At 44.1% G+C, this 22,031-nt stretch overlaps 1 protein-coding gene across 1 annotated transcript in view; it reads right to left on the reverse strand.

Moving 5' to 3' along the window:
• POU6F2 (POU class 6 homeobox 2) overlaps positions 1 to 22,031 on the reverse strand; it is a 385,749-nt gene that overhangs the window by 42,109 nt on the left and 321,609 nt on the right. Inside the window, exon 7 of the mRNA XM_063450641.1 lies at positions 9,996 to 10,202. Coding sequence (XP_063306711.1) covers positions 9,996 to 10,202 — 207 coding nt within the window. The remainder of the gene's footprint in view (positions 1 to 9,995; positions 10,203 to 22,031) is intronic.

A 22,031-nucleotide genomic window follows, 5' to 3' on the forward strand; every position in this document is an offset into this window, starting at 1 on the left:
AGAGAGACTTAAAGGAAAACATCAGTGCCAGGAAAACAATCCGTTTTCCTGGCACTGGAGGGACCCTCTCCCTCCCACCCACCAATCCCCAGTTACTGAAGGGGTGAAAACCCCTTCAGCCACTTACCTGAGGCAGCGGCGATGTCCCTTGTCGCTGCCTCCTCCTCCGCGCCGCTCCTCCCTGTGATTCCATCGGCCGGTGGGCGAGACTAATCCCGCCCACCGGCCGAGGAGATCTAATGAGCATGCGCGGCAATGCTGCGCATGCGCATTAGCGCTCCCCATAGGAAAGCATTGAAAAAGATTTTCAATGCTTTCCTATGGGGAAATGAGCGACGCTGGAGGTCCTCACACAGCGTGAGGATGTCCAGCGACGCTCTAGCAAGGAAAATCCTTGCTACAAATCAGGAAGTGACCTCTAGTGGCTGTCTAGTAGACAGCCACTAGAGGTGGAGTTAACCCTGCAAGGTAATTATTGCAGTTTATAAAAAACTGCAATAATTACACTTGCAGGGTTAGGAGTAGTGGGAGTTGGCACCCAGACCACTCCAATGAGCAGAAGTGGTCTGGGTGCCGGGAGTGTCCCTTTAATGTAAAAGGTGCCTGCTTGTAATATTCTGCAGAGTGAGAAGTAAGTCAGGAGCACCTAAATGACAAAATTACACATTAAGTAGTAGATTTAGACTTAAACGATAACTGAAAATGGGAAGGATTTTAATTACCTTGTTCATGAGTAACAGATTAGCATTAATGTTTTTCAAAGCAATCCCCTCTGAATTGTAGCAATTTGTTTATTAAGCGACGCAAACTCGCCTATAATTAATGCATAATAACAGGTATGAATACACTTGTAGTAAAAGGTATGCCATAGTAGTTGTAGGAAATACTATATGGGTAAAAAAAAACAGTAGTAACATCTGTTATACTGAGACTGAGTTGCCATGTAGAAGGCAGAGTGAGTTATGTGGGGGCTGGGTGTTTGTAGTAAGGGTAGAAGAATGTAATATGTTCGAAATTATCGTACAAAAGAAGCAGACCTAACGAGGGCCAACTAACATGATGTTATGTGGCCAAATGAGACTGAATGTAACATAATGGTCGAAATGAGGTAAACTTACAATTGACTGTGGAGTAGTGCATGAAGCCAAATGCAGCCTTCCGAACTTCTGAACAGCATGGCTTGTATCGGATATCATTAATAGTAGTTGTCAGTAGATTAAAAATTTTGCCAGATAAGGTTCCCATTAGGTTCCAATTAAGTTCTTCCATGAGCGGTGGGTGGGGGCCCTAAATCACAATGGGGGGGGGACCTACTGTCCCCCCCCGGCCCCCACCCCTGAGCGGTGAGTGGGGGCCCTAAAAAAACAATAAGGGGGATCTACTGTCCCCCGCTGGCTCCCACCCCTGAGCGGTGGGTGGGGGCCCTAAAAAAAATAATAAGGGGGGACCTACTGGCCCCCCCTGGCCCCCACCCCTGAGCGGTGGGTGGGGGCCCTAAATACTAATAAGGGGGGGGGACCTAATGTCCTCCCCCCTGGCCCCCACCCGTGAGCGGCGGGTGGGGGCCCTAAATACGAATGGGGGGGGACCCTAATCACCCCCTCACCCCCCCAAAAAAATTATCCCCCTACCTACCCCCCTCACCCTAAAAATAATGTGGGGTGACCTTTAACTAAGAACCTGTAAAAAAAAAAAAAAAAACACCATTCGATGTTTTCTTTCTTCTAAAATCTTCTTTTTTCAGCCCCAAAAAAGGGCAAATAAAAAACCATAATAACTGACGCAATAAAAAAAAAAAAAAAACGAGCGCAAAAAAAAAAATCCATCGTCACCCATGGAGGGCTCCGCGTAGACTGAGCTCTGCAGGGCGGGGGAAGGCTTATAATGCCTTGCCACGCCCTGCAATTAGGCAAAGAACACTCTGATTGGCCGGTTTAAGCCAATCAGAGAGCTCTTTGTCATTTTACACAGCGTGGGAAAATTCCAAAGAACTTTCCCACGCTGTGTAAAATGACACAGAGCACTGTGATTGGATGGATTTCAAGCCCACCAATCAGAGTGCTCTTTGTGATTTTACACAGCGTGGGGAAATTCCAAAGAACTTTCCCACGCTGTGTAAAATGACACAGAGCACTGTGATTGGATGGATTTCAAGCCCACCAATCAGAGTGCTCTTTGTGATTTTACACAGCGTGGGGAAATTCCAAATAACTTTCCCACGCTGTGTAAAATGACACAGATCACTGTGATTGGATGGATTTCAAGCCATCCAATCACAGTGCTCTGTGTCATTTTACACAGCGTGGGAAAGTTATTTGGAATTTTCCCACGCTGTGTAAAATGACAAAGAGCACTCTGATTGGCTTAAACCAGCCAATTAGAGTGTTCTTAGCCTAATTGCAGGGCATGGCAAGGCTTTATAAGCCTTCCCCCGCCCTGCAGAGCTCAGTCTGCGCGGATTAATAATTTTTTGCGGTCGTTTTTTTTTTTTAAATTGCGTCGGTTATTATGGTTGGCCTTTTTTGGGGCTGAAAAAAAGAAGATTTTAGAAGAAAGAAAACATCGAATGGTAAGTCTTTTTGTTTTGTTTTTTTTGACAGGTTCTTAGTTAAAGGCCCCCCCCTCATTATTTTTAGGGTGAGGGGGGTAGGTAGGGGGATAATTTTTTTTGGGGTGGGAGGGGGTGACTAGGGTCCCCCCATTTGTATTTAGGGCCCCCACCTGCCGCTCAGGGGTGGGGGCCAGGGGGGAGGACATTAGGTCCCCCCCTTATTAGTATTTAGGGCCCCCACCCACCGCTCAGGGGTGGGGGCCGGGGGGACAGTAGGTCCCCCCCTTATTGTTTTTCTTAGGGCCCCCACCCACCGCTCAGGGGTGGGGGCCGGGGGGGACAGTAGGTCCCCCTATTGTGATTTATGGCCCCCACCCAACGCTCACGGGTGGATGCCGGGGGGGGACAGTAGGTCCCCCCATTGTGATTTATGGCCCCCACCCACCGCGCAGGGGTGGGGGCCGGGGGGAGGACAGTAGGTCGCTGGGGCGGATCGAACATTGCATGTGTTCGCCCCCGGTGGCGAACGCGAACATGCTATGTTCGCCAGGAACTATTCGCCAGCGAATAGTTCGAGACATCACTATACACCATAGTTTAGTAATTCCTCCAACTGAATGTCCACCTGCTCCATACTATTAACCTTCACACCTCTGCTCTTGGTGTGTTTAATTAGAGAGACCATTCTGTGCCCCCTCCCTAGTTCAATATGTAGTCGTGGGAACCACTGAAGTATTTTTGACCATCTTTCACTTGCAGGATATTAAGTGGGGAAGGTTGCCATACTTGCAATTCTCTCTTGATATTATTAGAACCCCAGAAATGTTAAACCTGTATCTCTCACACACAGATTGATGGAAGAGGAAAAAAAAACGTGGGTCTTGGATCAATCATTGTGTCCTGAAACCTTGCTCTCCAACATTGGCATCCCTAGAAAGCCAACACGAGGGTGGTGAAAGGGGCAGGCCTGTGATGTGACTGTGTCACTAGCTCCATCCAAAAATTACAGACCCCCTGGGAAAGGGGGCAGGTCCGCTAAAATTACTGGCCAGGTAATTGACAGCAGACCATGCAGGGTGCACTGCTTCAGTGCTCTGTGCATAGTACTAGTGTAGTGTGTGGTGTGAGCACATCTAATGTTGCACTCACGCTACCTTATTTGGGGACACTTCCCTGGTAGTGATGTCCCGAACGGTTAGCAGGCGAATAGTTCCTGGCGAACATAGCGTGTTCGCGTTCGCACGGATGGCGAACATATGCGATGTTCGGTCCGCCCCCTATTCGTCATCATTGAGTAAACTTTGACCCTGTACCTCACAGTCAGCAGACACATTCCAGCCAATCAGCAGCAGACCCTCCCTCCCAGACCCTCCCACCTCCTAGACAGCATACAATTTAGATTAATTCTGAAGCTGCATTCATTTTTTTTGTATTATTTTTATTTTTTTGTGTTTGTGTTTATTATACATTATCCCCCATAGCCAGTAACCTGTGTTTATTATACATTATCCCCCATAGTCAGTAACCTGTGTTTATTATACATTATCCCCCATAGTCATTTATCGTTGGACCCAGGGCCGGCGCGTCCATAAGGCAGCACAGGCGGCCACCTTAGGGAGCACGGGCTCTGGGGGCGCAATATTTCAGTCGCCCGCAGGAGGGAAGCTCTCCCTCCTGCCGGCCACCATCTGGACCCCGGCGAGGCAGTGCTGTGATGTGATAAGGTGCGGCGAGGGAGCTCTAATCTCACCGCTCTGCTCCCTCGCGCGCTGTCTGCTGATGACGCGGGAGCCGGAAAATGACGTCATATTCGGTATCAGCAGACAGCCCGCGAGGGAGCAGAGCGGTGAGATTAGAGCTCCCTCACCGCGCCTGATCACAGCACTGCCACACGCCGCCCAGCAGCCCCACTGGACCACAGGGAATGATCCATCATCCACACCAGCTCTCCAGGTAGGGAGGCAGCATGATGTCTTAGGCCGGCCCAGAGAGTGAGTGAGTGAGTGAATAATATAATATATATGTTCAGAAACATATTAGTAATATATGTAAATCGGGTTCATGCAAAGAGGGTGAAAAGGTTAAAGAAAAACACACTTATTGCATCAAATTTACAAAGCTAAACTTTTAAAAGCTTTCCTAATTTCTTTCTCGGGATGAGGAATATATCGGTTGTAGACTGAGGATTTCCATCTGCCCAATCTTTTAATAATATGCACTGGAGTCTCAGTGTTGAAGGAGACCGAAGCTGCCCCTATTCTAAATGAAAGACCCTTTGAACTGTGTTTGTGGCATCTGGATCGCCGGGATGCATTAAGGAAAAGCATCTGGTACCAGGCCCTGGATGTACAATACCAGCGGGGTGAGAGTCTCCCCAGTGAAGAGCAGCGGTTGCAGAAGCAAGTGGCCCTGCGTATGCCCTTCCTGGAAGAGCAGCCCCTGGAGGAATGGGTGAAGGAATTGGAGCTCCGAGTATGGCAGGAGATTTGGCTGGAAGATGCCTACCAGGCACTCTGGTGGTATATGGCACAGTATATACCCTGGACAGCCGAGCATGACAAGTCAGAGGGAGAGGAGTTTGATGGTCCTGGCTTGTTATGGGAGTCCTTTGCAGAGACGGACTTCGGGAGCCCTGCGCAGACCAGACTTCAGGACATTTTCTACACAAGGGAGGCTAGGCATGACTGGGATGAGGTCATGAGGTAGGGCAAGACCTGCTTCACCTAGCAACCATGGAGTGGGAACTGGAGCAGGACTACCGAGGTCTCTTCCACTCCATTGAGAAGATTCAGCAGGACAGCAAGGTGACAGATCCAGTTCCAGACCCATTCAGCTGGGAAGATATTGTTGAGATTTACTGGGAGGAACCCCAGGCGGCAGGTGGAGATGGGACCAAGGTCTCTCCACCGGTATTGCAGGGAATTGGGAGCCCAAGCTCCATTCCCCAGCGGCAGGCTAAGTTACAGGGGGCAGAGACAAGTGGTCCTGTCCCCCAGCAGCAGTGTACCTTGCAGGGAGAGGAGAGCAGCGTCCTCCCTTCCCAGCGGCAAGGTGAGCTACAGGGATGCTGGGCGGTCGGCTCAGATCCCCAGCGGCAGTGTGATATACAGGGAATTGGGAGCCCAGTCTCCATTCCCCAGCGGCAGAGTGTCCTACTGGGAATAGAGAGCCCAGTCTCCTTTCCCCAGCAGCAGGACTCTGTATTGGGAGCAGAGACAGTCGGTCTCCCTCCCCCGCGGCTGGAAGTATGTATGGGAGAGGAGCTGGTTACCCCCTCTCCCCAGCAGCAGCTTAATGTACCAGGGGGAGACAGTAAGCCCCACAACTGTGCACAACTGTAATAAAAACCAGGCTGGGTGTTCCAGACCTGAGACCACTGCTTGACCCTCAACACGGAGCCTTGTCTCGTTCTTGGGGGGATTCACTGTATGCTGTTGGAGATCGATTGCTAGGAGTGTAAGCTGATGTCTGCTTTTCCTGTTCGTCTGCTAGCAGCTATTCATGAGGTTCCAGTTTGGAGTGCTATTTTGTATCCAGTTCTGGAGTTTGGTGTTCTGCAGTAGCTGTGCCTGTCTCTCAGAAAGGGGCATATCGCCTAAACGGATTTTAACCCCTTGTCTGCTGAAACGGTCCGTTACAATTGGTGGCAAGCGGTGGGATGGCGTCCTAGTGCGAGGAGAAGCAGCTCAGAGACACCGGTAACGTGTGGAGTTGTGCAGCATCCCTATCTTCAGCAACATAATGGAACCAGCAGTGGCTACAGCAAGCATGGCGTATAGCTACTCCGTACTAGAGTTTGGCACGATGGTAGGGTTGCACCTGAAGTTTTACGGACCCAATCCAGAGGAGAAATACGTGCGGTTCGTGTGGGACATGGTGACCCGGAACCTACAACACAGGGCGTTGAGGGAAGGCCAGTGGGCACGTTGGGAGAAACTCCAGCCACAGGTAGAGTGGGACGAGGAAGAAACCGAGGTGGCCGGTGGAGATGGGACCGAGGTCTCTCTACCAGCCCTACAGGGATGCTGGGCACCCGGCCCAGATCCCAGCGGCAGTATGTTTTACAGGGAGGGGAGACAGTCGGTCTCACTCCCCAGCGGCAGAATGTGTTATTGGAGGAAGAGACAACCAGTCTCCCTCCCCAACAGCAACCAGAGGTACCCGAGGTAGAGGACCTCATAGACTGGTCCTGGGAGGACCCCCTGCAGGCAGGTGGAGATGGGACCGAGATCTCTCCACCGGCCCTACAGGGATGCTGGGCAACCGGCCCAGATCCCCAACTAGAGCTGGAGTTACAGAAAGTGGAGAGCATCGACCTCCCCCCCCAGCAGCAGCCGGAGTACCAGGGGGAGGTAAGTGATATTTCTCCTCCCCAGTCAACTCCTTTGTTCCCTGACCCCCCAGCAGAAGAGCTGGCAACTGGGCAGAGCGCCGCTGGCCTCTGTCCTCCCTTGTTTCCTTCCCCTGAGCCTGACTTTCTACAGGCTTCCCCAGCAGAAGAGCTGGCAACTGGGCAGAGCGCCGCTGGCCTCTGTCCTTCCTTTTTTCCTTACCCTGAGACTACCCCAGCTCTGACCCCGGAGCAGAGCACATCGGGCATCTGGCCCCCAAGTACTCACAGCCATTTGCCCAGCAAGGCCGAGGGTGCCACAGTTTCACCCCACAACTTGGGACCTACAGGCCAGTATGACTTATTGTGGGGGGGCTATTCTGTGAATTCTTTATTGTGGGGGGGGGGGGGCTACACTGCTAAATTTGTTTTGTGGTTTAGACCCTCTGTGAACTATGTACCGTGGGTGGGCCATTCTGTGAATTCTTTATTGTGGGGGGGCTACACTGCTAAATTTGTTTTGTGGGTGGGCTACTCTGCTAATTTTGTTTTATGGGTGGGCTGCCCGACTAATCTAGGTACTGACCGGCAGAAGGTCAGGTACCTGGTTAGTCTACCCCCGAATGGGAAGATATTTAGCGAAAGCCACTTCGCCACTGTGTTTTGGAGGGGGCTGCTTGCCCGCCTCTTACCCTGTGACTACGGTCCCTGGGCGATTTGGCCCTTTATGCACGGTATTTGGGCATACTGTGGGTTATTGGGCTGCCCCAGGATTATGGGCCCTCTCATCAGCCCATACGAAACTTAAACCCCATGGCGTTTGAACTGTGTTTGTGGCATCTGAGCGCTGGATATGTTGAGCGCTCAGATCCAAGCCATCTGGGGATGTTATGTATTTTTATGTCTTTTGGTGGTTGCTGGTAACGTGCTTAATGGAGGCTGTGTTTGTCTTGGATATAATTAAATCAGCTTCTCCATTGTCTCCAGGATAGAGGATTCTGGGGAACTAGTTTGAGCTGGAAAAACCATGCTTCCAGAAGGTCAAATGCACATTTGTACTAACTTTTGAACCCCTGGTCCAATTCGTATGATTTTTGAGTATGTTGTTCCCCCGGATGGATTTATTGTGAATATGTATTTTTATGCGAATGTGATGTATATTTTGGGAGTTATGAATGTTGTGTAAAAACTGTATTTTCCCTACCTATGATTATTGTATTTTCCTGTGTGTACAGATAATTAGTTTACAGGTAGAGGGGAGGGCTATGTGTGGGATGTAACTATTGTGTGATTGGTTAATGTACGTTACTGTGTGTGTCCCTCCCTTTCATGGGAGCACCTAATAAAAAGGGCTGCAAGCTAGCAGCCAGAGAGTTCTATTTTTACCCTCAACTTGAGTCCTGTCTCTTATTGGGGGAATCTGCTACAAGGGATTGCTATGCTAGGCATATTCCCTTGCTATAATCACTGAGCTCTTGTAAGAGCTTGTCCCTGCTTCGTTCTGAAGGGAGATAGCTGCAGCCTGCGGTGCTTATGGTGTCTGGTGGAGTGCTTGGAGTCCTCTGGAAGCGCTAGGAGCATCTTTCAACGGAGGTACCCAGTCGGGGTGCCAGTGGATCCGTTACAAGTAGATATATTGAATTTTAGCCAAATTTTACGAGTTAAATTGCCTTCCCCGCCCATTTTTTACCCAGATTTGCAGCAGATTCTGCTTCTCATTCAGCACCGTATTTGTTAATTTAAGAGCAAAAACACATGACATTGCAAATGAGTGTACAGTGACACAGGCAAGAAATGCTTCCTCTCCGTATCTGCTGTATAGAAATAACCAGGATTAAATCTAATATAAAGAACTGCAGGCCCGTGTGTGGAGAGTTGCAAAAGTTATTCAGTGTGAATTCTTTTGGACTTTGATAAATGAGAGCCAGTGCCTTTTCAGCAGTACTCAGCATGAGCAAAATGCATTTCTTTTATTGTGAAATGCAAAGCCAATAACCTGTAAACAGCTATCTCCATGAATGCCTAAGGGCTACTCTGTTACCTACAATATTCTTTAAAAGCAAGCATACACTAAATCCAATTGGTCCATGCTGCAAGGGATGTCACACATCTCATCACCTACTTAATGATGCTTTGAGGAATTTTCTGCAAGCATAGGAATCACAGAAGGTAACATATATGATACAGCAGTTCACCTCTGTTGTTTAGGACAACAAAAATCATACATTTCCATCACAGAGGTGCACAAACAGAATGTATTGTCTATTTCTCTACATGCATACATGAACAACCTTTTGACATTTGAAAGCTTTGCATTCAGGTTGATTAACTTGCTCTATTTCATACAATGCTCAGTAAGCAAAGAGTTCTTTAATCTGGCTGGGTATGCACATGATAGCGGGATCTGAGTAATATGCATCAGTGTTTCCTATTATTTTTCCATTTATTTTCCTGACATTAAGAAAGAAAGGGAATCTGGAGGGGGGAGGTGGACTGTAGGACACAAGTTCACAACTGGGACTTTCCAGCAGGAGTCAAGACACTTATGTGGCAAACCTCCCAAATGTCTTGCTTTTGGCAGCAGAGTTCATAGATTAGGCTTCTGTTCCTCAGACCCAATTTTGTTCCATGGTGTCCCAAATCCAGGAATTGTCCCTAGGCAGCACAGCGTGAGAGCATCCTAAGACTTACTCAGGCTGTGCAGCACGCACTAGGACTCTCTACATGGTGTTCTGTATTGTGGGGTGGTCAAGGAGGCTATCAGACAGTCAAGCATGCCTGACACCAAGCTGACACACTATTTCAGTTGTAGGAACTGCCCCTTTCCAGGACGAGTCTGCCAATAGGCTAGATTACGAGCAGCATTCCTTTTATATATTTATCTTGAATGAAAGCATTTTCCCCATTCTTTATCCATGATGTGTTTGTATCATACGTTTTGTAGACAACCAGCTATACTCCTTTGGCCACTAGCTTCTAGTTACTCTTCCGTAATGTATATATTTCATATTAAACACAACACAAGTTTATGTATAACAATTATATCTAGGTGAGTGTGATCTCTATAAGTAAGATAACTTTCAACATTGGAACACAGTAAACGCAGATAATTACCTGTTGTCCAGGTTTAAGGGGTGAAAGTGTTATTCCCTGGGTGTTGATCACCGGGAGAATCTGATTGCCTATCACGGTGGCAATAATCTGACCCTGGGCATTGGTTAGTAGTTGTGGAGTTATTGGCTGAACCTGAAGTCCCTGAGCTCCTCCTCCAGCTTGATTCGATGACACAGGATTTGGCATAAGTGGAATTGTCCCAATAATCTGCATTAACAAAATCATGGATTAGACATTTCTGAACACATTTTAACTTTATTATTATTTTAACATCAACTGAATCTGAGAAGTATTACATTGATCTACTGAACTATGTGGCCTGTTCCATATGTTTCTATGGTGAGTAATTTGACACCGACTTGCTTCTTTTTGAATTCGTACTCATAGGACTGCAAATATGACCCGCAAACAAGTCTTGGTGGCATTAGACATATGCATTATTTTCATTTATATTGTGTATGTAGTACTCACTCAAGTAATGGAGTCATACATTATAACATATTGTCCATTGTGTGTTGAGCGTGTGCTTGTAAGCTCCATCCCTTGTTCATACAGAGACAAAAAGAAATGACAAACTGCAAAACAGATAATTGGGCCACTGATGGAATATGGGCACAAGCCCTAACAGACATGAGAGGAGTGCAGGAGGCACTCTATAGGAAGTGAAATAGTGACAGTGATTTGAATACTCTCCCCAATTTGTTTCAGGATATACTGTATTATTCAAACATCTTCTGACAGATTTCTTTATATAAATAGCACGTCTGTAAAAAGCTTTTTCATCCAATATGCGGAACATAAAGACGATTATTGCATACGTAGCAAATTGCTTTCTTCATGCCATTGGAATACTCCATGAATATATTGCCTTTGTGAAAGGCAAATTACATATCTGTCAAAACGTTGTATTACTGACTTCATATGTCACATTTTATTGTTCACCTGAATATGTCTGTGCCTCGTAAGCAAATGTTATCTATATCTGATAAAGACATAACACATTAAAAAATCATGATCGTGAAAATCACAGGATTATCCTTTGTGACATCATCACCCACTTAATAGAATCTGCATTATAATTCATGACCATAATATATATATATATATATATATATATATATATATATATATATATTTAGAAAATTGCAAATACTGTTAATGTTATTGATGTTTATAGTGTTTACTTCAGCACTGATACAAAAATATGGAAAAGCATTTAAGCTCAGAGATTTTTTTTATATACGATATAGTGTGTGTAGTATATCTGTATCGGAGGGGGATCAAGAAGCAGAACTGAAAAATATGAGTTACATTGCAATATTTACTTTTTACAATTTATGGTGTAATGCAAGTATTTAACATCCGTTCCTGCAACAAAGCCACTTTATTTGAACACTGCAGCTTTAAGGCCCAATTTAACATCTATCCCTGCAACAAAGCCACTTCATTTAAACACTGCAGCCTTAAGGTACGGGCTAAGATTCAGAAGATACCTCACCGGATTTCTTTCACCTTTGTTACTACATTTTTAATTTACTATAACAATGCTACCATTTTACTTATAGTCTACTAGTGTAATATTATGTACCTGCAGTTACATGTAGTTATTAATAATTTGGTTGTCAAATATTTAAATTGTATACATCAAATGGTTACTCTGCTCTGCCACTCTTTACTGTAATGGATTGTTTTGTTTTAATAGGGCCAAATGGATCTACCATCCTTTGATCCCATGGATATTTGGACCAGTGGATTGGGCATCCGCTATTCAATGTCTCATAGAGCTTGCATTTTTTGCATTATTATTACCTTCCATTCCATAGGCCATAGGGTGGATGTAGTACAGGAGGCTGTCTTTATCTCCCTTCACACTCCTGCACAGAGACTCGAGGAAGAAGAGGGTCATTCACCAGATCACACCTGGTTTATCTTTGGATCTGAGAACCCCACATAACTTTCTTAACCCCTTAGTGATCGTGGATGCACAGGGTACTTCAGACAAAAAACTGTTGTTAACGACCACTGACGTATCCTGTACGTCCGCTGCACATTTGAGCGCTGGAAGCGATCATGATCGCTTCCAGCTGCTCTAAGGGTATTGCAGTGTTGCCTCGATGTTGAGGCATCCTGCAATACCCCCAACTGTCGGGCCGTCGGGGGAGTGATCACTTCCGTGTTGCTCCACGTGGCGCCTGGCAGTGAGGCAGAGCATAGGAAGCCATCAGGCAGGTTTATGATGCTCTGCCTGTGTGCTGAGTGCCACGAGGAGTCAAGGCACTCAGTGATGAATAGGCGTCCATAGTGTTGACTGCAGGAGGACTGCCTAAACTGACTGGCAGTCCTCCTGCTGGTCAATATATTTTTTTTTAAAGTCTAAAAATAAAAAAAGTTAATAAATAATAAATAACTAATAATAATAATATATATATATATGATGTATATATATATATATATATGTATATATGATATGATATATATATAGACACACATTTACACATTTATTATATCTATACATAATATAATATACTAAGTGTATTTTTTTATTCATATATACATATATTAATATAAACACTTAGAGTAAATTACACACACACACACATATATATATAATATGTATAATAACTATATATTGTAAATAGATATTATTATAAAAAATTAAATTAAAAATAAACTAAGAAATTAAAAATAATAAAACCGTTTTTAAAATTATATATATATATGTAATTTTATTGTAACTGTATTTTGATATTAATATATATATATATATATATGTATATATATATATATATATATATATATCTCAAAATACACTTAGAATTAAATTTTATATATATATATATATATATATATATAAATAAAAATAATACGAAATATACAAATGTCTATATACATAATTACATAAATAATTTCATAAATATACAGGTAGACTTCAAATATATAAATATAAATATATAAATTTCAATTCTACGTGCATATTTGTGTAATATTTTTACATAATTAAGTAATTTTATTGATTACAATTTGGGGAGCCTGTCTGACAACCCAGGTCGAAAGTCCAGAGAATTTAATTACTAGCACTATATTTAACCCTGTAACTTTCCAAGACACCCTAAAACCTGTATATGCGCGGTACTGTTTTACTCGGTAGACTACACAAATATTCATGTTTCATGTTTCAAAAAATTAAAACATATCACAGCGATGATATTGTCAGTGAAAGTGAAGTTTTTTGCATTTTTCACACACAAATGGAACTTTCACTAATGATATAATTGTTGTGATTTGATTTACTGTTTTGAAACACTAATATTTGTATTCAGCGAAGTCTCCCGAGTATAACTGTAACCCCCCCCCCACCCCCCCTGCCCCCCATCTACCTGTTTTATAGTGTTTTTGAAAGTTACAGGGTAAAATATAAGGCTTGATTTCCAGATGTTGCCTTTAAAAGCGTATAGTAGTCCAGGAATGAGAATTACCCCCATGATGGCATACCATTTGCAAAAGAAGACAACCCAAGGTATTGCAAATGGGGTATGCTCTGTCTTTTTAGTAGCCACTTAGTCACAAACACTAGCCAAAGTTAGCGTTCGTAATCGTTTTTTACATTTTTAACACGCAAACAAATATAAATGCTAACTTTGGCCAATGGTTGTGACTAAATGGCTACTAAAAAAGACTGGACATACCCCATATTAAATACCCTGGGGTGTCTACTTTAAAAAAATATGTACATGTGAGGTGTGATTCAGAGATTTATGACAGATAACAGTGTTACTATTGATACATTTTAAAAATATATATTTTAAAACAGCAATGTCCTACTTGTACTTATAGCCCTATAACTTTCCCAAAAAAGCTAAGAACATGTATTTCTAAACTCAGGACAAAATTCAGAAACTATTTACCATGGGTGTTTCTTGCCGGTTGTAGATGCATAGCAGATTTTGGGATTCAAAATTAGAAAAAGTGTGTTTTAAAAAAAACCAAAACATTTTAATCATATTTTATAATTTTTTTATAGTAAATTGTATGATATGATGAAAATAATGGTATCTTTAGAAAGACCATTTAATGGTGTGATAAACTGTATATAATATGTGTGTGTACAGTAAATGAGTAAGAGGAAAATTACAGCTAAAGACAAACACAGCAGAAATGTAAAAACAGCCCTGGTCCCAAAAGGTAAGAAAATTTAAAAGTGGTCTAGTCACTAAGGGGTTAAAAAACAACTTTAACCCACCATACATCAGATAGAGACAAGTACTTTTGTGTAAAATATGTGTTTTTCTTAAAAAATAAAATTATTTTACCCTTTATAATGCTTCTTTCTACTAACGCACAAAAAGGACGTATTTTTGTTCTGGTGTACATGCCCGATTAGGCTAAAGTAGGTTACCTGGTTTAACAAGCTTAGCTAATAGATACTTTATGTAATGGTTATTTTACACCTGAGAAACTCCAGCACCTTTTAATAAATCTGTAATAGTTTTTGACCCCTATGCATTTGCTAGCAAATGTAATTTTGTTATAACATTACTGTGCCATAAAAAAAAAATAGACTCCATTTAGTAAACAGACTGCATATTGCTAATATAGTTGTAACGGACCGTTTTGCTCAAAAGGGGATAAAAACCGTTTAGGCGATAATCCCCTTTCCCATTGACCAGCAGCTACTGTAAGCACCAATTTCCCGAACTCCCAAACTGCACGGACTCACCAACTCTCGGACAGCAGACACACAAACCCTGGAAGCAGCCGAACAGGAAAAGCAATACGAACAGCTTACACTCCTGGCAGTCGGCATACTGTCAAATTCCCCCCAAGAATGAGACAACACTTAAGCTTCAGGGTTAAGCAGGAACTCATTTACTCAGGGCTACCTGCCCAGTATTTATGCAAGTCTCCCACCTGGTGGACACTCCCCTAGGGGACCAAATGGAAGACTGTAACAAAGGACAGACATAAACCAATTACAGACACACAGCAGTAAACATTCCCACAATGCATCCTGACTTCCTCCCTTCTGCCCTGGAGATAATTGGAGAAGTAATCCAATTATCTCCCAGGCCAGAGACAAAACTCCATTACACATGTGGGAACCTAAATACAGTATTATGCTTTAAAATATATAAAGTTACTTTTAATCCATTACACACAGACATGTAACATATCCCCAGATAGCTCAGGTCTGGGTGCACATTATTAGGTGAATGGCACCCAGACCACACGAATACAGTTTAATCGCCATGGAGCCAAAGTCTTTAATCACACGAATAGACTCCATGGCATAGCTATCTGGGTTACCACAGTTCACATAGAAATACCGAATTCCGGTGTTCGGTCAACCTTGTACGATTAGGACCCAGGCGACGGACGGCTCAGCGGTGTTCGTGCAATTAAGTGTCCGTTTACAGTTCCGTAGTTTGAGCGCTGAACACCGCTGGCCGTTCGGGAGTTAAAATGGCCGCTGCCACGTGTTCGGCAAACGAACAAAGGCCACCCAGCGTTCATCAATTAAGCTGCGGTTAACCGCAGCTTCTGGGCGGTCAATTGACGGCACACTCCAGCCGTCAATTGACGTGGTCCCGCATTCGTTAGTTTGTTCGGTAGATAAAATCTACCGAACACCCCGGCAGAAAAGCCACGAATAAGCCTTTCTGCAGGGTAAATAAGCTCTTTAAAGTCTGGTCCATAGTCCAAAGGAAGCAGGCGAGCAACCAGGCTTCTCCAGCTCATAGTGGCGAGGTTGGTTTCGCCACAATAGTTACTAATGCTTTGTATGTGTTCTTTATTTAATGATTTAATTCATTAACTTTAGAGTTGAAGCATATTAATAGAACCAGTAGATATTGAGTATAGTTTTGCAGCACAGAAGAAAATTAAAACATGTACAAAAATCTAAATGCAAATAATAAAAGCAGAACCATATTCAATAGAAAATATACAATAGATAGAATTATCCTGTTGAAATACAAACGAGTGAATGCAAAACATGTGTACATTGTGGAAATGAAAAGGTTAATTTCACAATGACTGCTGTAAAAGTGTGTTCTTACCCAGATTAGTTTGCACATTGATTGCATTTTAGTTTTAATGGTATGCTGACATTTGCAGCCACTTCAATATTATCAGCGCTATTGGAAGTCAGTATTTTAAATCTCAGAACAAATGAAAGTTTAAGGAAGAGGCATCGACTCCAAGATCTAGTTATTGAATGGTACATTACTTTAAAAAGCCGCTAATGTAACATCATTGCTACATATTAGATTGCAAAAGCATGGTTTGACATTTTCAAAGTAAATGAACAAAGCTTAATATGAAACATTAAGTGATTTTATTTACTAAACACAAAACATGTAGATGAAGATTTGTCTGTCAAAATTTTACTCAATTTAGAGACTTTTTCTCTGATTTGGCTGTAATTCAATGTATCTAGTAACACACTCGCTTAAAAAAAGAGATCATGAGGATTAATTCAGTGTCAGGATATAGTACATTTTTAATGAGCAATCAAGCGGAAGCACATACCACATAGTTAAAAACTTTCCTAATCCCTCTAATCTGATCTAAATTCTTCACTTTACCAAATGTTGATAAAACCTTGTGTGTGAGTTAAAACATTACTTATTAGGCAATAAATTTGCCCTTTTTCCACTACCTGTGTGCTTTCTCTGTAGTACATTTACAAGAACCTACCCTAGATGGTGTAAGTTTTTGTGCATGGGGAGAAAATGCTCACCCAAACCATATATTTTTTTTGTAATGACCATATTTCGGCCATATTTCAGTTCGGCATGGCAGAATTTTTAACAACAAATTTATTGTTTCGGGAAACAAATCAGATGACTAAAAGGGTGTTAAAATGAGACATACAGTATACTGTAAAATCTATACACAAATAGGAAAAGTTTCCAACCATTTGGTTGATAGATCAAGTAAAAAAAGTAACCCACAGAGAAAAAAACAGGAGGAGCAGGAAAAAAAAGATATATATGTATATATATATATATATATTTTTTTTTTTTACTGCTCCCTCTTTTTTACCCCCTATTGTTCACTTGATCTATTAATAAAACCAACATTAAAGGAACATTATAGAGTCAGGAACACAAACATGTATTCCTGACCTTATAGTGTTTATACACTATCTAGTCCCCCTGGTCCACCTTGCCTCCCCCTTGTCTCCCTTAATATAGTAAAATCTCAACTTCATTCCAGTCTGATGGTGCTGGCTTTCCCCCTGATCAGCCTCCTTGGCTGAAATCCTCAGAAGTGATTATCTTAAACAATCACAATGCTTTCCCACAGGGATTGGCTGTGGTTGTCAATTCTGACATCACCCTGACTAATCTGCATCTCCTCAGGATCATGAATCCAAACTACATGCTCATCCATTGCGTGTTTGGTTTCTGATTCCGATATATTTCGGAGTTCAGGAAATCGAATGATCACCCAACTGGCCCAAATTAAGACAACTTGCAGTTCAGTACAAAAGTAATTTCCAAGTCTACTTTCTGTTCCCATGAAAAGTAAGCTTTACGCTTATGATTAAAGATGATAAAAAATATGTATTTCTTTTTTTATTTACTATATTACACAAGGAAATACAGTTTCTTAAGTTCTAACTGATATTCAATTTCTTTCTTTCTCTTAGACTTTTTTAATTTTTTATTATTACTACTATTTGTGGTTTTAATTCATACAAGCCCTGAACCCCTTAAGGACACATGACATGTGTGACATGTCATCAGGGGCGGGGCGTGCTGGGCCGGGGGCAGGGAGGCAATTGCCCCCAGGCCGCCCGAAATTATTTTAGGACCGGCCGCGGCGGGCCGGCCCTTTAAATGCTGCAGCCGCCGAGCGCTCTGTAAAGAGCGCTCAGACGGCTGCAGCTGCTTTTCCCTCCCTCCCCTCCCCTGTAGGTGGCCGAGCTGCACTTCGGTCCGCGGTCCCGGCCGGAGTGATGGGAAGGTGCACACTGAGTGTGCACTTCCTGTCAGTCCGGCCGGGTACAGGAAACAGAAACTCCTGTTCCACGCGGAACAGGAGTTTCTGTTTCCTGTACCCGGCCGGACTGACAGGAAGGTGCACACTTCCTATCACTCCGGCCGGGACCGCGGACTGGAGTGCAGCTCGGCCACCTACAGGGAAGGGGGTAAGAAGAGGGGAGGGGGGGAGAGTAAGAAGAGGGGGGGGGAGAGTAAAAAGAGGAGAGGGGGGAGAGTAAAAAGAGTAAAAAGAGGGGAGGGGGAGAGTAAAAAGAGGGGGGGGGGAAGTAAGAAGAGGGGAGGGGGGAGAGTAAAAAGAGGAGAGGGGGAGAGTAAAAAAAGTAAAAAGAGGGAGGGGGGAGAGTTAAAAGAGGGGGGAGAGTAAAAAGAGGGGGGGAAGTAAGAAGAGGGGAGGGGGGAGAGTAAGAAGAGGGGGGAGAGTAAGAAGAGGGGAGGGGGGAGAGTAAGAAGAGGGGAGGGGGGGAGAGTAAGAAGAGGGGGGAGAGTAAGAAGAGGGGAGGGGGGAGAGTAAGAAGAGGGGAGGGGGGAGAGTAAGAAGAGGGGAGGGGGGAGAGTAAGAAGAGGGGAGGGGGGAGAGAGTAAGAAGAGGGGAGGGGGAGAGTAAGAAGAGGGAAGGGGGGAGAGTAAGAAGAGGGGAGGGGGGAGAGTAAGAAGAAGGGGGGAGTAAGAAGAGGGGAGGGGGGAGTAAGAAGAGGGGAGAGGGGAGTAAGAAGAGGGAAGAGAGGGAGTAAGAAGATGGAAGAGAGGGAGTAAGAAGAGGGGAGGGGGGATAATAAGAGGCGGGGAGTAAGAAGAAGGGGGAAGTAAGAAGGAGGGGAGATAAGAAAAAGAGGGGGGTAAGAAGAAGAAGGGGGGAGTAAGAACAAGAGTGGGGAGTAATTAGAAGAAAGGGGTAAGAAGAAGAGGGGGGAGTAAGAAGAAGAGGGGGGAGTAAGAAGAAGAAGAAGGGGGTAAGAAGAAGGGGGGTAAGAAGAAGAAGGGGGGTAAGAAGAAGAATGGGGTAAGAAGAAGAAGGAGGGAGTAAGAAGAAGAAGAGGGGGTAAGAAGAAGTAGGAGGGTTAAGAAGAAGAAGGGGGTAAGAAGAAGGGGGGAGTAATAAGAAGAAGGGGGTAAGAAGAACAAGGGGGGAGTAAGAAGAACACAGGGAGGAGGGGGGTAAGAAGAACACAGGGGGGTGAGAACACACAGAGGGAGGAGTGAGAAGAACACAGGGAGGGTGGAGGGGGGATGAGAAGAGCACAGGGAGGGTGGGTGAGTGTGAGAAGAGACCGCTAGGGGAGGGTGGGGGAGAGGAGAGACCACTAAGGGGCAGGGGAGAGCTCTAAGGGACAGAAGGGACAGCTCTATAGGACAGGGGGCAAGACAGGGAGCTCTTTAACACTACGCGCACACACACACACACACAATGCATCCCTATACATACACAGAAACACACAATGCACCCCTATACATACACAGAAACACACAATGCATCCCTATACATACACAGAAACACACAATGCATCCCTATACATACACAGAAACAGAGCATGCTTCCCTTACACACAGAGAAACACACAATGCATCCATTACACACACACACACACACAATGCAACCATTACACACACACACAATGCATCATTTGCACACATACACAGAAACATACAATGCAAACCCTTACACACACATGCAAACACACACACTGTTTTCTTACATACACACAGAAACACAATGCATCTCTTACACTCAATGCACACACATACAGACACACACCTTGCATCCCTTATGCATACAAACACAGATTCACACAATGCATCCCTCACACACAACCAGAAACACATAATACATCCCTTATACACAAATACACACTGCTTCCACTACACACAAACACACTGCATCACCTGCACAAACTGGTATCCCTATACACTACATACCATAAGCACACATATTAGATAACACATAACACATCCCCTACACACTCCACTCCCTGTGAGCGAGCTCATGGGTGGGTGGAACATATAAGTGGACTTATGAGTGGGCCTTATGGGCATACTCACCGTCAGGCACTGGGGCCCAGACCTTGAGCTGTGTAAGAGGCCCCCAAAAAATGGAGCTGCTTCCAATTCTCCCAGAACGTTGAATTTTGTGACCACAGTTGCAAACAGCCTCCAGAGGTCCTGTTCTACACCAGACCAGTGGAGCCAAACTGCAGCCCATCATCATCCTCATCTAATTGTAAGTAGGCAATCTAGTATATTATTAGTGACACTAATCTATAATTTACCTCACATTAAAGGGACACTATAGCTTAATGAAGTGGTTCTGGTGTTTATAGCTGGTCCCTGCAGGCTTTTTAATGTAAACACACACTGTGTGCAGCACTGGTGTTAGTTCATATGGCAGATCATATGGGTGGGGCATTGTGATGTCACATGGGGGGGGCGGCGGCAAATTTATATTTTGTCTAGGGCGGCAAAAATCCTTGCACCGGCTCTGATCCTGGGCAGGTGCACCAGTCTACTGTTGACCCACAGGAGGGGAGTGCACTGATTGCACTGCACTCTCCTCCTGCCCAGACCCGTCTTGACCGCAGTGCAAGTGCCCTCTGCCCCTAATTTACAGTGGCTCACACTCACAACAAGCAGTGCCTGGAGCCCTTTGCAGAGACGGAAACAAAGAGGTTCTGCGGCAGCTGGCCGTCCTGCAAGCATTACATTAAACAGCTGTTCCCCATGCAGCCACAGGTGGCGTTGTGCTGGGAGACTGTGATTACTCTTCACTTCCTCCCAGCCTACAGAGCAGCGCATGGGGGAGAGAGGAGGAGGCATGATTTAATCTTGAATAAATCCTCTAAGCAAACCTTTATAAATTTGGGGGGGATCAGCTCTGTTTCCACAGTTTATTGGTGTTTACTCTCATCTCTGTATTAATATTGAGGGATGTCTAAGTAGTAACATCAGTGTGTGTCAGCAGGGCCAGCCATTGGGGTGGGCAAGCTGTGCGGTCACGCAGGGTGCCATGACAACAGAGGCGCCCGGCGGCCAACACAGCTCACAAGTTGGGTACACCAGCATATTTAATTTAAACGATTCGCTGGTGGTCCACTGGTGCGCACCAGCAGTAGGTGCAGTCAGATCATATCCTCTCCCTCGTGGTTCCGGCGCTCAGTTAGTGAGTCAGAGCACAGGCTCAGAGATTCTCAGCCTGTGCTCTGACAACATTGAAAGTCAGAGCCGTGAAGGAGCGGGTATGGCAAAGAGCTACTGATTAGCATAACATCAATATCCGTTATAAAACCAGAAAAAGGTGGGCATGGATGGTGAACTGATTTGGTGGCGCAATGGGCCACTTGACTGGTTTTGCCCCCCAGGCCTAAGGCTGCCAGCCCTCCCCTGCATGTCATGATTCCCTTTTATTCCAGAAGTTTGGTCCTTAAGGGGTTAAGGACCTGTGACAAAATAAAGTGTCCAATAATAACGTGTCCAATATTGTGTATGAACCAGCAAATATTAAACATTCCATTAATTTAAATGATGCAGAGCTGTATAGAGTTACAAAAACAACATAAGTAGGATATGGCACACTAGGACATGGTGTTTAAGGACCAGATTGTGATCCTGAAGGTGTTATGAATGAGGCCCTTAAGCAGTTATTTTTTTATGTCCTAAGAGAACGATATTTTAACAAGGAACACATGAAGATTTATGGTGTGCTCATTAAATGTTTTTTCTGTAGATATTGTTTAGAGAAGTTTAACCATTCATATTTTTCTGGAAAAAAATATATTTTTCTGTCATTTTTCTAGAATTTACACAACTAAGCTAAACTAAAGAAAACATTAAGAATCACCTATAACGTGAGTTAAAAGAATGCTCTAGTGTTAGAAATACAAACATATATTTCTAACACTATAGTGATGGACTACATATTTAGGTGTTTGCCCTCCACCCCCGCAGAATGGGATTAAAAGGTATTTAACGTACCTTTTCTCTATCACTGCGCTGGTCTCGCCATGGCTGGCCCCACCTCCATGGCTGAGATAATCAA

Source organism: Pelobates fuscus, chromosome 4, assembly GCF_036172605.1.
Source record: "Pelobates fuscus isolate aPelFus1 chromosome 4, aPelFus1.pri, whole genome shotgun sequence".
NCBI classification, from domain to species: domain Eukaryota; kingdom Metazoa; phylum Chordata; class Amphibia; order Anura; family Pelobatidae; genus Pelobates; species Pelobates fuscus.